Consider the following 20,897-nt stretch of genomic DNA (forward strand, 5'->3'; position numbering starts at 1 on the left):
CTTAAGCATCGGATGGCGTGACAGGAACGGCACGATTGGGCAGAAAGACAGTGGGAAAAAAGGAGGGATTGCCAGTACATAATCCACTTACATTACCTGACAGAGTCCACATGCTCTCATGTAAAGAGGACCAGGCTCCAGAATCCAGACCCACTCACATTACATTGTCCACATGAACAATGAAAGAAAATAACCAGTGAAACTCTGCCCCACATATTCACATTAGATCTGACCCACATTCCCTCCTTAAAAACAAATAAATAAAGTAGTTGCATTTGCATATATAGCATTCCCTCTTAAAGCTCTGCCCTCTGTTATCCATCTTTCTTGAGAGAACCAAAAACAAAGAACCAACTGATTTCCCTTTGTCCTGTGAGAAACCCAAGAAACAACAACATCTCCCTTTCATCTTTCCCACTGTTGTCCATTATATATTCTGCTCATTCCTGGTAGCAATTTACAGTGAATCCTGTCTGCCTTGATCACTGGAATCCAAGAAAAAGGCTTTCTTTTTAAACCAACAGCTGTTCTTGAATTCCTCAAGGCAATATAACTCTGTTGTAAAGCGCAGAATTCATTCTTCCTTTCTCCGGGCATTGCTGGAAGAAACAGACATGTCGGCCAAGATACTGCCTTCCTCGAGACACGAGAACAGAAATTCGCGAAAGCAAATTCGGTGCATGAACAGCATATTTCACCTCTTTGATCGTCACCACTTGCTTGCGGGCTGGAAAATGAGCAGCCACAACCACAAGAGGCTACTTCCAGGTATGTTTAAGATTCATTCTTCAATTTAAGCTGCAAGAGATCATAAATTGCATTTTCAGTTCTATTAGTTTCCAGTTCATCTTTTTGTAAGATTATTGATAAATATCTTTTATGGTGACCCACAGTATGAGATGGACATAATTCTGCTACTTTGATGGTTAGATGTCATTGTAGGAAATCATGAAAATTATTCTTATTCCTTGCATATTTCTTAATCACACACTCTCAAAGTCAGAGAACTAAACTCCAGGAGCATGCTTCATACAGAAGTTTTATGTTTTCATGATATATGCGAATGTAGAAAATGTCTCTCCATCTCCAAATAAATAAACAAGTGTCTCTTATATCAACATTCCCTTCATAAGACAATTGTGTTGTAGGAAGTCTTACAGAAGATAAAAGAAATTCTCCAGAAGAATACAGTTGTTTGTTCTAATTTAACAACTTTGGACCAGAGTAACAGAGTTTTACTTCATCATGCAGATTCTATTTAGAGTTTTGGCTCTACAGTTTTATGTAATAAGATATTTGCTTGTACCATTCAACTATCATTTGGCTAAGATTACTGCTCTTTATTGGCTTTGCTAGGTCCCCAACAAGAATTGGAGCCCAATAAACTGAAAGCTGTCACGGTAAGATTCTGAACATGTTCATTTTCTCTTTTCTTGGAAAAAGAAAGACGAAACGAGTTCCATTTTGTATTTGCATCTACCAATAACTAGTTTTCAGAGAGGTAATTGAATCACTTACATTTGCAGGATGTGCAGAAGGAGAAACCAAGAGTGTATATGGAAACATCCCAAGCATCTTTATCATCTTCTTCCTGCGCATTTGCATCCTCGTCGCTTGATTATAACAGAACAGCTGAACCAGAAACACTTCCACTGGGACAAATCAATATTTCTGAAAGCCCATTGCAGATCACAGCCATGATAGAACAACAGCCTTCATCTACTAGGGGCCTGCAATCCCCTGATATTCGAGATGTAGTGAAGGATTCGATGTACAGAGAAGCCCGTAGCCTGACTATCAAATCCGTTGCTAATGATGAAAGAAAAGTCACTGTAATGAAGCACATTGACTCTCCCAGGCCTTTGCAGCAGTCCAAATTTGGAAAACCAAAAGCACCGGTTTATGAAGGATCAACTCGAGTGTTCCCTAAGGTCCTGGAAGGTACAAAGAACTCCAAGGATGAGCTGCTGACACTTCCTCGTTTCTCGTATGATGGAAGAGAATCACGAGATTCATTTAAGACAGCCATGAAGCTTAAAGAACGCCCAAGATTATCATTAGACAGTAAAGCAAGTTCCTTCAAGTCTTCAGCCCTTGAGTCAAGATTGAATTTTGTTGGCCAAGATATGCATATCGGAAATAAGAATTCCAGCCACCAAGAACCTGGAAGTCACACCAGAACATCCAGCATTATAGCAAAGCTCATGGGTTTGGATGCTTTCCCAGATACCATTTCCACAGACGAGAATCCAGTTACCAACATAAAATCAAGCCCAAGCCCCAGAGTAGCTTCTCCTTCAAAATTATCTACAAAAGCTGAGGAAAGCAAGCAAAATCAGGTTTCTTTTTCTCAACCTGGTTTAGAAAAGAATCCTGCCTCATCATCACCACGCTCTCGTAATGCCAGTTCGATAAGGAAACCAACCACATGTTCAAGACTCCCAATGGAACCAGCTCCATGGAAACAACGAGATTCTTGCCAAGTTTCTCCAAAAGTGGCTGCACAGAGTAGGAAAACTCCAACAAATACACTTCCATCTTCTTCAGTTTATGGTGAAATCGAGAAGAGGATAACAGAGCTTGAATTCAAAAGGTCTGGGAAAGATCTCAGAGCTCTCAAACAGATACTTGAAGCAATGCAAAAAACAAGAGCGAGATTGGAAAACCAGAGAGGAGAGTCAGCTGAACTCACAATGCAACAGAGATGCACTTCGGATGATAGCTGCTCCAATCAGAATTCTAAGCTGCCGATGTCGCGGAACAGAAAAGCTTACCAGCAGGCTCTGACGATCAATGGGACTTGCTCTCCTAAGCAATCAGGTTCTTCCGTTGGGACAACAAAGTCAGCCACAGTGATGGAGAAATTCAAAATTTTAAGTTCCAATCAGGTCCCAACAACGGAGACCTCGCATCTCCGACGACTCCGAATTCAGGAGCCTAAATACCACAAGGAGAATACAGCAAACAGAGAAAAAGCAAAAGATCTTACACCAGGGAACCATAGCACGAAAGACTCCAGTCTGTTTCTTCCTTCCATTGACAAGACTAAATGGAGAAATTTAGAACTAGAGCGAACGGTGAAAGTGCCTCCACGCATCAGGGCAGAAAATTGCAGTACCTCTGGAAGGGGTTTCCTTACCGTGTCTCCAAGATTACAACAAAATGCACTCAGGATTGAGGGAGAAACTCATCCCACTACTGCATTATCAGACTCAGGAAGGCTCAAAAAGCACTCCAGCAAGAAAATAAGAGAAAAGAGTTCCCAGTACAGAAAACACAAGGTGAAATCAATGGATTCGCAGTTATGTGATGACCAATTGAGCGATCTCAGTAGTGAGACGAGATACTCAAGTTACCAAGGAGACACAGCTTCTGTAAAATCAGAAAGCAACAATAGCATAGCCTCACAGATGGAAACAGAGGTCAAAAGCTCGGCTGGTATCAACACAAATTACAGAGAACAACAGGCAAGTGAAAACAAAGTAACTGGTACTGTTGCAGTATTTAGTTAAATGTTTTACGTCAAATTGATAGGTTTCTTTTTCTTTCGCACCCCAGAATTCAATGTCAACGTTAAAAGATCAGATACCAGCATTTGAACTTGCAGCGACCATGATGGAACAACCAAGTCCAGTTTCAGTTCTTGATGCAACATTTTACAGTGAAGATTCACCATCTCCAGTAAAGAAGAGATCAACAGCTTTTCAAGGTAGTGGTCTGTTACCCTGAATACAGTATTCTTGCAATTAGATTTCAAACTTGAAAATTGATCCTTATATTCCCCTTAATATGCAAAACTCGCCTTTAAACAGAAAGATTAGTCAATCTAACAATACACATTACCACCAAATCAAGACATGACGTAATGCACTTCAAAACGTATGCTGAAATCCAGTGTTATTTAATTAACAGCTCTGACACATTAATGGCCAGCAAGCTGTGTGCTATAAAATTACTGTGCTACTTGCATATACCTACATTGTGCATAAATCATCGCACTGATGAAAGTCTTTGTTATGTGGCGAATTATATAGAAGATGAGAGTCCAAGTCCTGATGAAGCAGAATGGCCTCTTGGGAATGTAAACCAATTACCAGACTGCACGAGACCTGATCCTGGTTATAATTACAGTCAGAAGTCAGAAAATATCTTGCGCTTAGTTCATGAGCCTAGACTGTTGAAAACCAAACCTAGTGAAGCTGCTGCAAATTACAATGAATCAGTAGATCAGAGCCTTAATCCAGGGCAGAGATACATTAACAAGATACTATTGGCATCAGGACTCCTTAAAGACACAGGCATCATCCCGGCAGTGGATCAACTCCTTTCCTGTCATCTGATTGATCCCGACATATTCCATGCCGTTGAAGAAAAGGAGGACAGAATAGAGGAACCAACTGGAGAATTCGATGAAAAGAATGATCAGATGAAGTTAAATCAGAAAATCCAAAAAAAAATTATTTTTGATACGCTAAATGAAATACTGGTTCGCAAATTCACTTCAGGTGGACTATTTACATTGGGATGGAAAAAGATGAGCTCGCAGGGGCTCATGAAAGAAGTATATTTGGAGATGGATCAGCTGTGCAACATATCATCTAGCAACCTTGACGATGAGGATGATGGATTTGTCAGACTCTTAGCTTCAGATATGAAGAATCAATCAGAGGATTGGACAGATTATAGTGGAGAGCTTCCAGCCTTGGTATTGGACATTGAACGCCTAATCTTTAAAGATCTGATAAATGAGGTAGTCACAGGTGAAGTCATGGATCTTCAAGAATGGTCAAAGAGGCATTGCAGGCAACTGTTTACCAAGTAGTTTCCACCAGCATCTTTTTTCTTATGTATATATTCTCTAAAATGCACCATAGATGTATCATTTGTAGAGCTATACAACTTTAGAATTGAGAGCACAAATTTCATTTAAATCTGACATAATTCTGTTTCTAATCTTTTACTCGGTCCATCATTTATGCCATACTTATTACACAATTAAGGAGGAGATTGGGGCATAGTTGCACAGCTGAAAACTGGAGCATTTGCAAATGTAAGACTTTGAAGTTCATCCTCCTTCATTGTTGACTTATTTATCAGTACAATTTGGTAGTATTGCAAAAAAGTTTGCAGCCTGCACGAATGCTATGTTTTTGGGAGCTGTAATATTAAGTAATTCAAGGAGAGGGGAATTCAGGGTACTGTGGTTTACATTCTATATACAGATATTGGATAACCAGTAGATGCCAACAAAACTGCACCAAGATTGTACCATGTACTACAATGTCATAGCATCTAGCATCAGCATGATATTTAAGATTGTGAAGTTCACCGATCATTGGAGTTAGAACAGCTAAATGTATGTGCCACTGAACTTAATTAGAGAAATCTTAGACGACGTAGGTGCAGCCTTTAACTTTGATCTTAGTGGAAAACAAAGTACCTAGTGCCATATGTGCCTAAAGAAGTGGTAAGGGACTAAAAGATACTCCCCTTTCATGCATGCTCACTTGATTATATGCCCATCGAAGGGCCCAAGCAAATATCAGTTTCAAACAAGAATTAACAAGAAACATAACCAATAAAAAAACCAACCGTACGGCCCAGAGATGTGTGAAAGATTGAATATCTGTGATTGCAAGAATAAGACTACAAGATATGAGAGCAAGTACAACAGAGCCGAACAACAGCACACAAGATTGTTGCAGGCATAATTCCAGTGGGCAAATTAAATTTGTTTCAAAACAGATTTATGGTTTCCATTTCCATAACAAGGCTAGCTTCAAGACAGCAACCTAAGACCATATTTCAAGAGAAAACACACATGCTAGAAAGAAGTGCTGTGCACTTGTGAATTTATCTGTGTAGTATCTCTATAAAGCAACTAGCGTGCTGCAGTTCTTGACTACAGTCTCCTAAGTAAGCACTTCTTCCTTTTCCATTAATATCTTATGCACTAGTACAAAAGTAACATACAAACTTGGAATGACGCGACTAAGGACACCACTCCTAATCCACACATTGCCTCATGTAAAATTTCAACGGTTAGCACCTTTTTCAACCATGCAAGGAATAATTTACCAATGAAAACAGGCTCAAAAATCAGTGGCAGGAACAAATAAACACCTGAGTTTCCCTGAACCTGATATGACCCAAGATCCAAGATATGTAGGTAGGTATACCTAGTATGTTCCATGAAACACAAACTGGAGGTTTTCGATGATCTCAATATTCCATTGTCCAAGGTTGTTTAAACCAAAATGTATCTAAATCACTCCCCCGACCCCACAAACTGGGGCAGTTAGTTCCCATTGTGAGCGCTTTCAACAGCATCCAGATTTAGCATGAGAAAAGAACAACAAAGAAACAAAACACAGTTGATAAGTATATGGACAGTTGAGAGACAACATAGATTGTACAAATCATATAATACACAAGAGGGGGGAAAAAAAGAATAACAACTTAGGTATTAAGAAGGATCTTCAGAGAACCACGAACCTATTTAATATAATATTATCATTATTAGGAAAAACCAGAGCTAGAAACATCAATGGAGTCAAAGCGCAACTCTTTTCAAGTGTAAACTGGAGAAATCATCGAATTGCAACGCACTAAATATACAGTCAAATGTAACCATGTGGAGTATCTATGTTTCTTCGCGGAAGATGACGTGCATATTATATGAGCAATTAACAGTAGCTAGGCAAACTACAGGTGAATTAGCACTCAAGAAATTTGTGAAGAATTACACTCGAGACACTAGGTGCTCTACTGACAAAAGAGCAGTCAGCAGTTTAAGGGGCCAAATAGCTATTATGAACACAGACTTCTGCAAATTAGCTGAGTTAAAACTTGACTCCTAGGCAAGCAGTTGATAAAAGAAACTGAAAGACTAAAAGAAAGGGCCAGCAGAAACTGGTTAAGATGAGGGATGATTGACATATTATACAATGAAATTTACATATCTGTAATCAATAATGTCTCCATAATGTACTTCAGCATATAAATGCTCTCTATATCAAAATACAGCTGCTATAAATTACATAGTTTGAAAATTAAATAAAATAAAGGCTTGATTCAGTAACTATATATGTTAAATGTAACTGACACGTCTGTTACCCATAGAAGGAGATGATCAGATATATCTTTCAGATGGCTACATAGTTTGAAAATTAAATAAAATAAAGGCTTGATTCAGTAACTATATATGTTAAATGTAACTGACACGTCTGTTACCCATAGAAGGAGATGATCAGATGTATCTTTCAGATGGCACAAACTAGGTTGCATCCCTTTGTCTATTTGGTGAACTCTTACAACATAACCTACCCTGAATTATACGAAAGCATATATTCAAACTGGCTCAATTGATCTGAAGTCAACATAATGGCCTGAGACATTACATCCTAGAGAAATAAAAGAAGTAAAGCAGTAACTAAAACTTGCAATTTGATTTCAGTTACAAAAAACCTATCAATAACAAAGGTTCATGAAGGTACACTGACAACTAAGCACCTCAAGAACTCAATGAAAGTGGGAACACTGCCCGTTTAGAAGTCTAAAAAATGCCCGTACAGAGAAAATTCTAGCTCCTCAACTATGACTGTCCAGGAACAAGCATCAGGTGCTAGCTCCATAAAAAATTATACAATCTCTAACAAACATGCCTAATTTACAAATAAGATGCTTCTGGCGGATATTCTGTATTTTCCCAAAGAACTTTCTCGGCCCTCCTTCTCTTCTTGTCTATTTCATCGCAATCATCACCGAACCAAAGTGAAGATTTCTCAATGCCCTCATTCCTAGGGCTTGTCACCATGCCTAAGGATTTCTTACGATTCCCAAACTTAAAATGTATATTGGGCCTCCCGTTCAAGAGAATCTTTCTACTGTCCTGAGGTTCACAAGGACCACTTGCCGCAGCTTCATTGGCTTGCAAAGATGGCTCCAATGCCAACAGATTGCTCTCCAAAACTTCACAACTTTGATGATACCCCAAAGTGTCATCTGAAAGTTTAGCTGGAAGAGCAGGCACCGAGACCTCCTTTTCCCCAAATTGAATAGGGGGAGCAAGAAATGGGTTGCTTTCTGCTGCTCGTTGTGCCTTTGCAGCATCAACTTGTTCAACTGCTATTCCTGCTTCAGACCCATTACAAATTAATTTCTGCTGCAAATTCAGCAAGGGCCTCTCTACCTTTATATGCTGTTCTTCAACCTGCTGATTCTTGTTCACCACCTCTTTCTCCGTGTCTTTCTCGTTCCCTGAACTTAAGTCGACGTAAGTCTCAGGATCTGGAAACTTGGGCAACCAACTAGGTATATGCTCATCAGGTGGATTTTCCTCTGCCTGTGCAAAACTGGGGTTCAATGTCCTTTCTTTAACAACAGGAAAAACAGGTAGCAAATATGCAAATGGGATTTCCTCTGCTTGGCAAACATAACGAATTATATCCCTAACTACTCCTGATCCTGAAAGTGGATGGTTAACATCTGAAGCACCTGAAAAGCCCTGAACCGAGCCCAAATCCTCCAATCCTTGAATCACATCAAACACATTACACTGGCTCCTATTTGCTAAATTGGCAAAAGCAAGAGCAGTTTTCCCTAGTTCTCTAATGTACCTGACCCCAACATCAGCAAGAGTATCCAATGCAGACTGCTGAAAGCTCTGAAACCCTAAACTCTCGCAAACCTGTGCCACCGCAATTCTGGCAATGGCCTGGGCGAATTCGTCAGTTCCCAACCTCTTCTTCTTTCTCTTCGACAGCAGATTTTCTTTCTCACTCAAGAACTTCACAGTATCCTTCCCGTCACCATCGCTCATATTCAACAACACTTCATAATCACATCATAATCAAATCAAATCAAATCAAACCACTTCCTTGAACTAAATTTCCCAAAAATTCAACTTATTACCCTTAAATCCAACAAGAATCACATTTTCAACGGCAACTCATTGAGCCAACATCGCAAAAACCCTAAGTTCTTGCTTACCCAGAAACAAAATAAACGACCCAATATATCTACATCTACTGTAAATGAAAATTACACAGTAGTGAAGCGCTTACCTCGGATTCTCTAGGGTTTAAGCGGAGGACAGATATATCCTACAAATGGAATCAATCCAAACGAGCCCAGCAAACGAAACTCAGCAGAATTGTAGATCAGCGGAACTTATAAATAAATACTTGGTGAATAATCAATTAATATAACGACAAATTGAAAACCTCCCCAGAACCCTGGATTCAAAGAATCGAAATCGTGGGGAGAGCCGAATTATAGCTGGTACTTTATAGACGGCAAGCAGACTGTGCGTGCTCTTACTCTCCCGCAGCTCCGGTCGGCGTGGGCAGCCAGTTCTGACCGAAATTAGTTGGTATCGCTGTTTGGCCGAATGCGCTTTCTGATTTGGGGATTCTCATTGCACATAACTGCAGGACAAGGATACGGAGGGGAGTCCCCGCAGGTGCTCCACAAATTATTATTTTATTCGAATAGGAAAAAACAATACATTCCGGTGGGTCCACTCTTTTTTTAGTTTTTCCTTTTTTTTTCCCCAATCAAAAATGATTTGCTGTTACTCCCTCAATGGTCCCAGACCCTTTTTATCCCTACTCTCCAATCAAAACCATCTACCCTTACTGGGCCGAACGCTGTGCTTCTGCTGTTTTTGGGCAGTAGTTGGGTGAACAATACATTGTTTAATAAGGGTGACCCATTGTTAGCAGCCCGGCCCAAACCAACAATTTTTTCGATTGATTTATTTTTGCATATTTTTGAAACATTAAAAAAAAAAAAGAAGCTGAGTTTATAAAAAACAGAGGAATTTTATGCCTTTTGGCCAATTTTCCCCTTATAACCATATCTTTTTATAATCGAATAATTAATTAATATGTATATATTCGACTCACATTCCAATACAGAAAAACAATTAAGTATTATAAATTAATCATTTCATAAGTGTAATATAACTATTATATGGTTGATTTTAATCTAACTTGATGTATATTGGTAAAAAATATTAATCTGTAAGGATAAAAAAATAATTTAATATATATGAGACACACGTTAAACAAATGCAACATATCACACAATATAACTGCAACACTACTATTATTTTTTTAACCTAACTACTATTCATTGATAGTGACCACTCTTACTAAAAAGCTCCCCCAAAAATCGTATTTTCACCTGGTGAGTTATCTGTCGGTGGTAAAATTTTAGTTTCATCCTTTCGTAAAAACCTCGACCACATCATTGGCACCGTCTGTGGGAAAATTTACCTCAACATTGAGTATGCAAACTAGATCTCGAGCCCGTGACATCCATGATTTGGACGTGATCCACGAAGCCCAAGTGAATGGGGTGGAACAAGACCCGCCTCGCGAACAGTCACCACCCTACGAGGTAACCCCCCTGACGCATGAGCAAGTACCCCTCAATGGGGAGATTCTTCCACCACGTCGACAATCTCTACTCGCGCCTTTTGGGAGAGCACTCCTGCCAGAAGCTCCATCCCAAGAACCAATGATCCAACTAACGCAAGAAGCTTTGCTAGTCCTGATACGCGACGCATCTACTCGAGATGCGGCACAAGTTGTGGCCCAATTTGTAGCGCGATAACCTGCGAACCCGCCCTTGCTTTCCCCTAGTAGAAGTCGAGAATTATCCTCGGCCCCCGAGGAGGAGGAGCAAAGGCGGGAGGAAGTGAACATCAGGATCTCTAGGCCTGAAATTGCACAGACTCAAGATCAGGATCTCCGCAATCGAGAATTTTCTGTCCCCCACCACCTAGGGGAGCCGAGGATTTCTACTTGTCATTGACCGTAGCCCCTCCAAAACGTAGCCCTTTTGCCCCAAACATTCTAGTCGAAGTGCTCCCAACATGCCTCAAGGTCTCGAATCGATCGGAATATGATGGAACAAGAGACCCACAAGAACACTTAGAAAAACTTCACGTCAAGATGGATTGATACGATCTAAGTGACGTTGCTTACTGCAAAGTCTTTCGACTACACTCTCAAAACGTGCATTAGCCTGGTTTAACCAACTGCCCGCTAGAACTATTTCTAGCCTCGAGCAATTGGTTCAACGTTTCTTGCATCATTTCTCCATGAACAAAAAAGTTTCGAAAACGGCTGCATTTCTATTCACCATCCTCTAAAGGGAGGGCGAGACTTTGAGAGACTACATGCAAAGATTTGTGGATGCAGTGCATGAAGTTCCCCATATTAATCATGAGTTGTTGGCTAGTATTATCCAACAGAACCTGCTACTGGGAAGATTCAAGGAGTCCATTGCCGGCAAGCTCCCTAGCACTATGGAAGATTTACTTGTACACTCCCAGAAATACATCCAGATTGAGGAGTCTAATGCTTTGGATCCTTTCCTTAGCGACAAAAGGAAGAGCCGAGAAGAGGAAGAGGAGCCAAAAAAGAAAGAGGAACGCAAGCATGTACATCCGGCGGGGTTCGCTCACTATACCCCTTTGAACGCTCCCGGGGGGAGATATTAATTGTGGCGGAACAGGGCTAATCAATCAATGGCCGATAAAAATGAAAGATAACCCAAAGAGACTCAAATCCGAAAAGTACTGTCGTTTTCACCAGGACAGGGGACACACGATGAAGGAATGCCATCACCTGAAGAATGAGATAGAAAAATTGATCCAGCACGGACACTTGAAGGAATATATCAACCACTATCCACAAGGACACCAATTTGACCATGGACTAAATGTGTCAACTCCTTATGACGATAATTATCCCACAGTAGGAGTCATCCTATGACCTCAAAAAGATCAACAAGCCACGAAGGTATAACTCTAAGTTCACTTAGCGAGAAAATTTATTTTTTGGCTATTCACTTGTAATAGGAGAAAACTCGAGTAGTAGCTCAATATATCCTTCTCCCCTTTTGATTTTTCCTAAAATATTGTATTCCGAATTTTAATAATGAAGTTATTTTTCTTGTCGTAGTCCTAACAAACCAAATGAATTTAGACATAGAAATCCTTGAAGTTTGAAGAGGATCCTAGAGACAAAAATCATCATTGCCATATAGGTAAAAGTCGTTATTGCCCCGGAACCCCCTAGACGGAACTTCATTGAGATCCCCGTCGATAATGTCGCCCCGAAAACTTTACATCCCTCTGAAGTTGGTAAAAAATCGACTCGGGGACATGAAGTATCCTTTGAGGCAACATTCCCTTATCAAAAATTTTTGAGGCAATGTCCCCTCATAAAAATATTGGACTCAAAAAATTTTGCGTCGCCCCGAAAACTTTACATCCCGTTGAAGATGGTAAAAGACCGACTCTAGGACATGAAGTATCCTTTGAGGCAACATCCCCTTATCAAAAATTCTTGAGGCAATGCCTCCTCATAAAAATGTTGGACTTGGAAAATTTTGCTCCCCCCCCCCTCGAAATTGGTAAAAATCTAACTTCGAGGCATGAGCAAAAACATTCCTTGAGGCAACATCCGATGAATTCTAGTCATAAGAAAACAAAACAACAACTGAATAAGTGCAGTGACTACATTTATCAACATGGAATACTATCGAGTTACCTACCAAAATTTTCAACCGTATGAGTGGTGAAAAAATCAAGAGGCAACATCCTTAAAAAAAAATGTGCCGCTTTACCTTCTCCAAGGTTTTGGGGGCTCCGTCACCATATGTAAGAATTGTTTACCAAGAGTCTCATCTCTTGAAGATGACGTTGAATTCCTCAAAACAAATAAAAGAATTCGGCGCAAAGAATGAGTAAACTCTGAATAACCTCTACTAATAGCGAATGAGAACAAATATTAACAAAAAATACTTGATAGTGTAGTGGTTGGAATCACCACTTTTCATCCTTTTGACCTGGGTCTAAAACCCATGGGACGCAACAATAGGCACCTCCTCCCAACACTTGAGGACTCGAGCCTAAGGCTCGAGGTGGGTGCGAGGGTGCCTCAAGCCGCAGCTCGAGCCGGGCACCAGGCGCAGCTCGAGCTGGGCACCAGACACTGTTGGGCCTAGCTGGGCGGACTCTGATTCAACTAGCTATGGTTAGTTATAGGGCTGCAAGCGTATTTGCACACCCCCAGTAAATTGAAAACAATAAATGACTCCCCATCCACCCACTCCCATGTGTTAACTCAATTCAGAAAATTGTTTACTCTCGAACAAAATATTACACCGGCTAGAGCATATTCCATCCGAGAGTGGAGGGCTATATGATATATTAGTAAAAAATATTAACCTGCAAGGGTAAAAAAATAATTTAACATATATGAGGCACATGTTAAACAAATGCAACCTACCACACAATATAACTTCCAACACTACTATAAATACAAAAAATATTATTTTTTTTAACCTAACTACTATTCATTAAGCGACCACTTTTACTAAAAAACTCCCTCGAAAATTGTATTTTCACCTGGTGAGTTATCGTGTCGCGGGTAAAATTTTTAGTTTCATCGCTTAATAAAAACTTGGACCACATCATAATTGAATCCACCAAATTAAAATTTTGCAGACAACAATATTATTACCGAACAGTCAATGTGTAGATGCATCTCAGGAGAAAACATAAGTTGAGCAAGACGGGAGCTATCGAAACATACAGAAACCCTGAAAGTTACAAAGGAAAAGTAATCTAGCCTTATGTAAAACTATGACAAATTTTGTGAAAAATCTAAGTATAACACATGTAGTACTATATATACATATATCCCAAGTTCAACAATCATAATGGTAAGATTCTAACTAATGATCACATAACATCTTGACTTGGTGTCAAGGGCCGCCCGCGCACTTGGCACCCTTAACGCATATTTCGGCCACGCAACTGCTCTACACAGCCGACCAAACAACCTTCGCCGACAGACGCTGGACTTCCGCATTCTTAAAGTTTTAGGCGTTGGTCTTTTGTTTTGCTCAGGGGGACGTTAGACCTCCTGAGGTGCGTTGTTCAACCTTTTTAGTATCTATAACTTTAAATAGAAAAAACTTTTTTAAGCCTATTATGGGGAGGAATGAGTTCTCGAAGCTTGGTGTAGTGTGCGTGCTAGTGTCCCCCTTAAGGCGATCCCCTTGCGCTAGCATCGTTGTCCAATGTATATGCAATTTTCAATATAATAAAATTCACTTTCGGAATCGTGTGTTCAATTTACTGTTTTCCTATTGCACCTTGCTTACTGTTGTTGCTGCTGTTGCTATCGATATTGCTTTTCCTGTCGGCGCCCTGTGTTAGTGTCGAGCGGGAGTTCGGTTGTGTGTTGCTATTGGTGGAAGTAGTCGGCGGACTGCTAACCACACGATGCCCCTTTCCCCGCATTGTGGAAGGCGCCTCGTGAGACTTGGGCAATCTATAAATGAAACTATAGATACAAATCTTCTTGATAAATATATGTGGTCACACAACAGACAATTTTTGTGTCTATCAAAATAAATTACGAAACAAGAAATAATATGGATAAATAATATTTATTAATTTAAATAAGAAGTTGTTACAATCTCCACAAATGCAGATAATGTATGAGGTGAAGAGTTCCATTTTGGCATAAATCTTTGGACTCACTTTCATTAACCTTAAACACCCTATAGTCTTTGACATAAATTAATTTGTCCACGTATTGTATTTGAACATGTTTTTGACTCAATTTAGCCAATTCAAAATAAAATAAAAAAATTTATATGTATCTCGGATCGACCCATAAAATATGTGCATGAACCAAATATGGTATGCATTTATAAATTTATTGTCTCGAAAATATATATAAAAAAAACTAAAATTATTATGAACTTTTAATTCGAAACTCAACTATTAATCAATTTATTTATACTTCAATTAATAATTTAATCCAAAATATTTTAATTTCAACACTAATATACTAAAAGAACTCAAAGTTTTACTACAAATGCCTCTATTTTTAACTCCTCTGATAAAAAATAAATCATTAAAAGTCTTCAATACAAACAATTAGAGCATTAAACATATATTTTTCAAACTCCACACATCAATATGCCTCCATCCGAAGGTATGCTGAGAGCAGTGAATATTAATAAATTAAAATATTCTAATTTTATAAAATTAGTAATTTTATTTACAATAATGTAAAGGTTAATGGCTTCGAATGAAAATAAATAAATATGGTTTTTCTAATTTAAAAAGTATGTTTCTTTTTTTTTTCCTCCAACAATATATATTTGTTCTAGATCATAGTATTGTCATCTAGCTTAATTTGTAATATTGTAATTTTGTCATATGAGTAGGCTAATTTTCCATCTTGTCTTTAGTGAAATTTTTTATCACATTGACAATCAATTAAATTTTATATCAATCATAATCAACAAAATAGGTTTCCAATAAATTTTGTTCAAAATCATCGAGTTCTGTAGAATTTTATAGAAAAATAAGACTCGTTCAAATTGAGACGTAAATGTTGAATTTATTATATTGATACTGTAATTTTAAAATATTAGATTGATATATGTACATTTTTATTTTCAAATATATGAAAACTTCAACGTGTTTGTTACTTTTACAAATTTATTAAAAATTGAAACATATTCGATATACCAATTATATTTATTAAAAAAAAAGAAAAATAAATAAGTAATAAAAAAGAATAAAATAAATCTATTTTCAAGATGCATGAATAGAGTTATATATAAAATTAATATTTAAAATATAATAAAAATAAAAATAAAAATATTTTCCATGCATATATTTTCAATTAACTATAATTATTATAAAGTTCTATCACTTGATTAATAATATAGATTAGGGAGGGAAATACAATAAAAGGAAAGCTATTTAAAAATAAATAAATTAATTTCAAATAATAATAATAAATGAGGAGCGAAAGCTTTTGGTCTCTCACTCTCACTCGGTCTCTGCTTTTACCAGTCGCCAATTCTCGCACACATTCCTCTCTCCAAATCTCCTCGCCGCTCGTACTCTCTCTCTCTCTCTCTCTCTCTCTCTACGCCAGTCGCTCAGCATTCGTCACTCTCTTTCTGAACTCCCAAAGCCAAGTTCATTTAATCAGGTAACAATCAATTTATTCGTTAATCAGATCACGCCAAGCTCACTTTTAGTTGGTGTATTTATTTATTGTGACGTGATCAGTGATGTAATGTGGGGGGTTTTTGCTCAATATCTTTCGATTGATCGAGAATGTTTGTTTCTGTTAATCGAAGGGTTTGCTTGGTAATCTCTCTGTTCGCTGTAGCTTTTGCTTCGAGGGTTTTTTTTTGTTGATTCTTATCACGGTCAGATCTGCTGGTTGAATTAGTAAAAACTCGGTTTCTGGTTAGTTTTTTTTTGTTTCGTTTTGAGATTTATCTGAATGCTGCTATGCGAGGAGTCTTGCATTGTTGGAGAAGCTATAAGGGGTTTATAGCATGACAAAGAAATTAAGCGATTAGGGTTTATATGGAAATGAATTTTTTATTATATGATTTTAGTCTTTAAGGTGATGAGTTAATTTTTGTTTTTGCCCTGCTGGGATCTTGGTTGTTAGTTGAAACTAGTATGTGCTATTCTACAATGCTTGGTGATAAACCATAGTTGTCTATGTTTGGGTTTATGGTTGGTTGGGAGTTTAGTAGGGTTCAGTGACTTGTCACCTTTTGTTCCATTGGCATTTTGATTTTGTAAACTGCCAACAATTATGTGGGGTGATATGATAATGGCTTTGTTTTCGGCTTTATTTCCCAGTTCCTGTACTGTTGGAAATATAGACTTATGGGGCTCTTTTGTACTGCCTCACGTGGTTGTCTATCAAAGAGTTCCAAAGTGATTCTATTCTAATTTTAATTTATCAACTCCTCATAGGAATGGCTATGCAAACTGCAAGTCCTCAGCAAGCTCCCAGTGCTCAAGTGGTTGGAAATGCTTTTGTGGAGCAGTATTACCATATTCTCCATCACTCTCCTGAGCTGGTTTACCGATTTTACCAGGATACAAGTGTGTTGAGTCGCCCAGATCCTAATGGACTTATGACAACTGTGACAACTATGAAAGTATGTATATTGAGGATTTTACTGAATGCCTGAATCTCTCTATCTTCAAGTTTTCTTTTAGTTAACCTGCTTCTCTTCAGTTCTAGATTTGTGGTAATTTATTTGGAGAGATGCTCTTCCAAGGTTATCTGACCTTACCGAGCTTCACATTTAATCCAGAAGAATCTTATTCATCATTGATTGAATTATGCTATATGTTCAACTAGGATTAGTTGTGTCTACATTAATATGTTACTCATCTAAAACATTGACTGGCAACTAAATGGAAGAAGAAAGATTTTACCAGATAGAAAATTAGAAGGAAAAAAGGTGCAAATTTTTTTCGAATTACTTTCAATTTTTCGTTTTTATTTCCAAGTTGATCTCAACTTTTATAAAATATTTCATATTCAAAACATATTGGATTCAGCTATTGTATATTCTTGCTTGACATATTCAATCAGGATCTGATTTTTCTCTTATCCATATTTTCTGGACACTCCACGGTCATTCTGATGAGCATCCACCCCATACTCATATGTGGTAATATACAATTTTGCATGAAATCACTTTTAGGAGGATTTGAGCAACAGACTGAGAAGGTGCTTCTGGTTAAACTGATCGCAATGGGATTCAACGAAAACTAAAAGACTATACTTTACCTGTTTATTTGTGCAGAAAATCTTTCAAATAATTTGAAAGATATTGGATAATAAATAAATAAATGCCAAAGCTTGAAAATTTTCCACATCCTGTAATTTTTGCAGGAAACAATATGCAAGGAATGTGCAAGAAAAGTATCCTTGTAAGATATTTTCCTCGACCTTTGTGCACCGCTGCAAAATATGGAAATTACCTTAACCAGTTTTTATCATATTAAACCTTGATCATCCCTATTTTCTTCCACTGTAGCTTGATTCTGATAAGTAGATCACTTATTTTAATCGAACGAGTTATTATATATTTGATTGAGTTCATTAGGTTTCCAATTTGACAATTACTAACATGCTCTGTTTTCTTCTTGTACCAGAGCATTAATGATAAAATATGTTCCTTGGACTACAAGAACTACAAAGCAGAGATAAAGACTGCTGATGCTCAGGATTCTTTCAAGGAAGGGGTGATTGTCCTTGTAACTGGGTGCTTGACTGGAAAAGACAACCTGAAAAGGAAATTCGCTCAAACCTTTTTTCTCGCTCCTCAAGACAAAGGGTACTATGTTTTAAATGATGTTTTCAGGTATGTGGAGGAGAGTGAACCTGACATTACTGCTGCGGTGGTTGGAGTTAATGACACACCATCTAGCACTTTGACACAAGATCCAGGTTGGTTTTATCATTGCTTGTCATTTTAACATCTGATTACAAAGATTACTTTTGCTTCCACTTTCTTATTTATTCATTTCGTTTCCAGAGCCTGCTCAGGTGGTTGATCCTCCCAAACCAGACCATGTTACTTCTGATGTGCAGGAATTTGAGACTATTGAGGAGAAAGACAATAACCAAGTGATTGATGAGAGACCGGCTAGTCAGGATAGAGATATTGTGGTGGAAGCTGGGTCTCATTTAAATGAGAATCATGCATCAGTAGCAACAGAATCAGCTAGTTCTACATCCCAAGAAGATGCTCCTAAAAAGTCGTATGCATCAATTGTTAGTTCACAAACAAAGAAGGGGCCCACCAAAGTTTATGTTCCTGCTAACTCAGCAAGAGTAGCTTCCCCCAAAACTGAAAAACAATCTGTTAATCAAGCAGCAGAGGCTTCAGGCTCTGAAGCATCAGCCCATCATACACCTGTTGTTGCACCAGAAAGTAACGATGCTCAGGATGAAGGTAGTCTGTTTTGGGTTATTTACCATAACATGCATGAGCAAACACCATGGCATATCTAAGATTAGTGAAAACAAGAAAGAGGGAAAAAAAAACCTCAAAAGCATGTGCTTGTGAGATATTAACCAATCTTTTTTCTTGAGTATATCAGTCTGATTTTTTATATGCCTTATTTCTGACAGTTGAGGGTCACTCCATATACATACGCAATTTGCCTCTGAATGTCACAGTAGCTCAGCTTGAAGCTGAGTTTAAGAAATTTGGGCCTATTAAGCAAAATGGGGTCCAAGTCAGAAGTAATAAGGTTGGGTTTACCTCGATGCCATTCTACTTTTTTGTTGTATTTATTCAGCTTATGTTGATACAATATTGTACCTCTGTTTGCAGCAACAAGGATTCTGTTTTGGCTTTGTAGAATTTCAAGAATTCAGCTCCATGCAAAGTGCAATCAAGGTCTATGCTCTTTTGATTGTTTTTCTTTTTCTTGGCTTTCTGATTGCATTCAGAGTCCAGACAGTGTTATTACTAGCAGTCTTGGCCTTGCTTAAGAATTGCTCTTTGAGGTCACGTGAATGCTAGAAGGCCTCTTTAGTGTCTATGTTTGTTTTTAGGAAGCTCTTCTGATTACCTGCTGGCTCTTGAACAACTCTTTTGTTGCTCTGGGTGCTTCATGGTATTAGCATAAGTAAAAAAGATACAAGTGAGTCATTTTTGTTGGAGCTTGGAAGGGATCACAAATTTGATAGAAGTTCAATTATCCTGTCTTTTTCTTTGTTCATTTTATTTCTTTCCCCTAATTTACACCTGCTAAAAACAATTTTGGAAACAAAGTGGGAACCTGCTCTAAGTTTGTTCTTACCTCTCTGAAACTTTGGAGACATGCATCCATGTAAGGTTAGTAAAGTTTGAGGAAGAGGATTATCTATGATCTCTGCTTTACATGCTTCAAATTTACGTCTAGTTTTTCAATTTTTACCTTTCTAATTTCAGAATGCTACATATTTCTCCTTGCACTATGATTTGATATTCCTAATGTGGTATATTTCCGTATTTATGTTGTATAATAAAGGATTTACTCTTCAGGCTTCTCCTATAACTATTGGCGATCGTCAAGCTGCTGTGGAAATAAAGAGAACCACAACCAGAGGTAAGCCAGAGGCATTAACTTTTCATTCTCTGTGTTCCAATACAACACACCTTCAGTACAGAAGCACATGATATATGGTACTTCATAACCAATTTTCTCTCTGTGCTGGGGACTTGTCTTTTCAAGATTCATAAGATATACTCATCTCTGTGCAGTTGGCGGTGGGAGGGGTCGGTTCCCTTCCCGTGGAGGGTTTCGTAATGACAACTTCAGAGGTCGTGGAAACTTCAGCGGTGGTTGGACCTATGTGAGAAACGACAGCTTCAGGGGCCGAGGAAACTTTAGCGGTGGTCGCAGTGGAGAAGGTTATCAACAAGGAAGAGGGAGGGGAGGTCGTCGTTCCGGTCCAAATCAGAATTTGGCTTCAACATGAAGTGGATGTTGGTGGCAATTTTGACAGTTTTCATTGCCTGTGCGATCCACCAGAAACAGTAAAAAGTTAATTCATCAGAGTTTTACCTTTTGTTTCTTTTTTGTCTCACAATGAGATGACTATAGTGTAGTTCCAATCAGTGATTCTTTCTAACATATCTTTATGTAGGGATATGAGGTTTTCACAGGGTTGAGGAATGTAACCTGCAGAGATGATTGATTCCCTTTTATCAATGTCTCTCTCCCAACTTCACATTTTACTCCTCAAACTTTTGAAAATTGTAAAGTTTGACTTCTTCAGTTCCCAAATGTATTGTTTTCTTTCCTAACTTGAACAATTCAGCCTCACAATCAAGTTAGTACATAACAAATTCTTAGTCGCCCCAACTCTCAACCAAACAAATCAAAACCATGCCTCTCTCTCTCTCTCTCTATACATATATATATATATATTGTAATTATTATTTTATGTTGGAAAATAACGTTTTGGAATTTGCACTTGTATAATTTGTCACTTTATATGCATGTATTATGGCCAACTGTGATTAAC

The 20,897-nt window shown here is 38.2% G+C and overlaps 3 protein-coding genes across 3 annotated transcripts; 2 read left to right on the forward strand and 1 right to left on the reverse strand.

The window, feature by feature from the left end:
- Window positions 1-459: 459 nt before the first annotated feature.
- LOC105167608 (protein LONGIFOLIA 2) lies at window positions 460-4,960 on the forward strand. The gene is made up of 5 exons (XM_011087380.3): window positions 460-768; window positions 1,357-1,400; window positions 1,527-3,467; window positions 3,559-3,709; window positions 4,035-4,960. The coding sequence occupies exons 1-5, from the start codon at window positions 615-617 to the stop codon at window positions 4,820-4,822; spliced, it is 3,078 nt and encodes a 1,025-aa protein (XP_011085682.1). The 5' UTR covers window positions 460-614; the 3' UTR covers window positions 4,823-4,960.
- Window positions 4,961-7,412: 2,452 nt separating this feature from the next.
- LOC105167609 (transcription initiation factor TFIID subunit 8) lies at window positions 7,413-9,449 on the reverse strand. The gene is made up of 2 exons (XM_011087381.3): window positions 9,066-9,449; window positions 7,413-8,832 (listed from the first exon to the last, which is right to left on the reverse strand). Exon 2 carries the CDS (start codon window positions 8,819-8,821, stop codon window positions 7,670-7,672), a length of 1,152 nt encoding a protein of 383 aa, XP_011085683.1. The 5' UTR covers window positions 8,822-8,832; window positions 9,066-9,449; the 3' UTR covers window positions 7,413-7,669.
- Window positions 9,450-15,861: 6,412 nt separating this feature from the next.
- On the forward strand, window positions 15,862-20,676 carry LOC105167615 (nuclear transport factor 2). Its single transcript, XM_011087386.3, has 8 exons — window positions 15,862-16,043; window positions 16,832-17,019; window positions 18,029-18,323; window positions 18,412-18,831; window positions 19,011-19,132; window positions 19,216-19,281; window positions 19,912-19,975; window positions 20,131-20,676. The coding sequence occupies exons 2-8, from the start codon at window positions 16,834-16,836 to the stop codon at window positions 20,346-20,348; spliced, it is 1,371 nt and encodes a 456-aa protein (XP_011085688.1). The 5' UTR covers window positions 15,862-16,043; window positions 16,832-16,833; the 3' UTR covers window positions 20,349-20,676.
- The last annotated feature ends 221 nt before the right edge of the window (window positions 20,677-20,897 follow it).

Source organism: Sesamum indicum, linkage group LG8, assembly GCF_026168435.1.
Source record: "Sesamum indicum cultivar Baizhima isolate 11 linkage group LG8, ASM2616843v1, whole genome shotgun sequence".
Classification (NCBI taxonomy): Eukaryota; Viridiplantae; Streptophyta; class Magnoliopsida; order Lamiales; family Pedaliaceae; genus Sesamum; species Sesamum indicum.

Bases quoted from the DNA above. Each gene is read 5' to 3' on its own strand.
- LOC105167609 (XM_011087381.3), bottom strand. From the start codon at position 8,821: ATGAGCGATGGTGACGGGAAGGATACTGTGAAGTTCTTGAGTGAGAAA.
- LOC105167615 (XM_011087386.3), top strand. From the start codon at position 16,834: ATGGCTATGCAAACTGCAAGTCCTCAGCAAGCTCCCAGTGCTCAAGTG. The intron at 18,324-18,411 runs GTTGGTTTTATC...TTTCGTTTCCAG, and splicing joins CACTTTGACACAAGATCCAG to AGCCTGCTCAGGTGGTTGAT. The intron at 19,133-19,215 runs GTTGGGTTTACC...CTCTGTTTGCAG, and splicing joins TCCAAGTCAGAAGTAATAAG to CAACAAGGATTCTGTTTTGG.
- LOC105167608 (XM_011087380.3), top strand. From the start codon at position 615: ATGTCGGCCAAGATACTGCCTTCCTCGAGACACGAGAACAGAAATTCG. The intron at 769-1,356 runs GTATGTTTAAGA...TGGCTTTGCTAG, and splicing joins CCACAAGAGGCTACTTCCAG to GTCCCCAACAAGAATTGGAG. The intron at 3,710-4,034 runs GTAGTGGTCTGT...CGAATTATATAG, and splicing joins GAGATCAACAGCTTTTCAAG to AAGATGAGAGTCCAAGTCCT.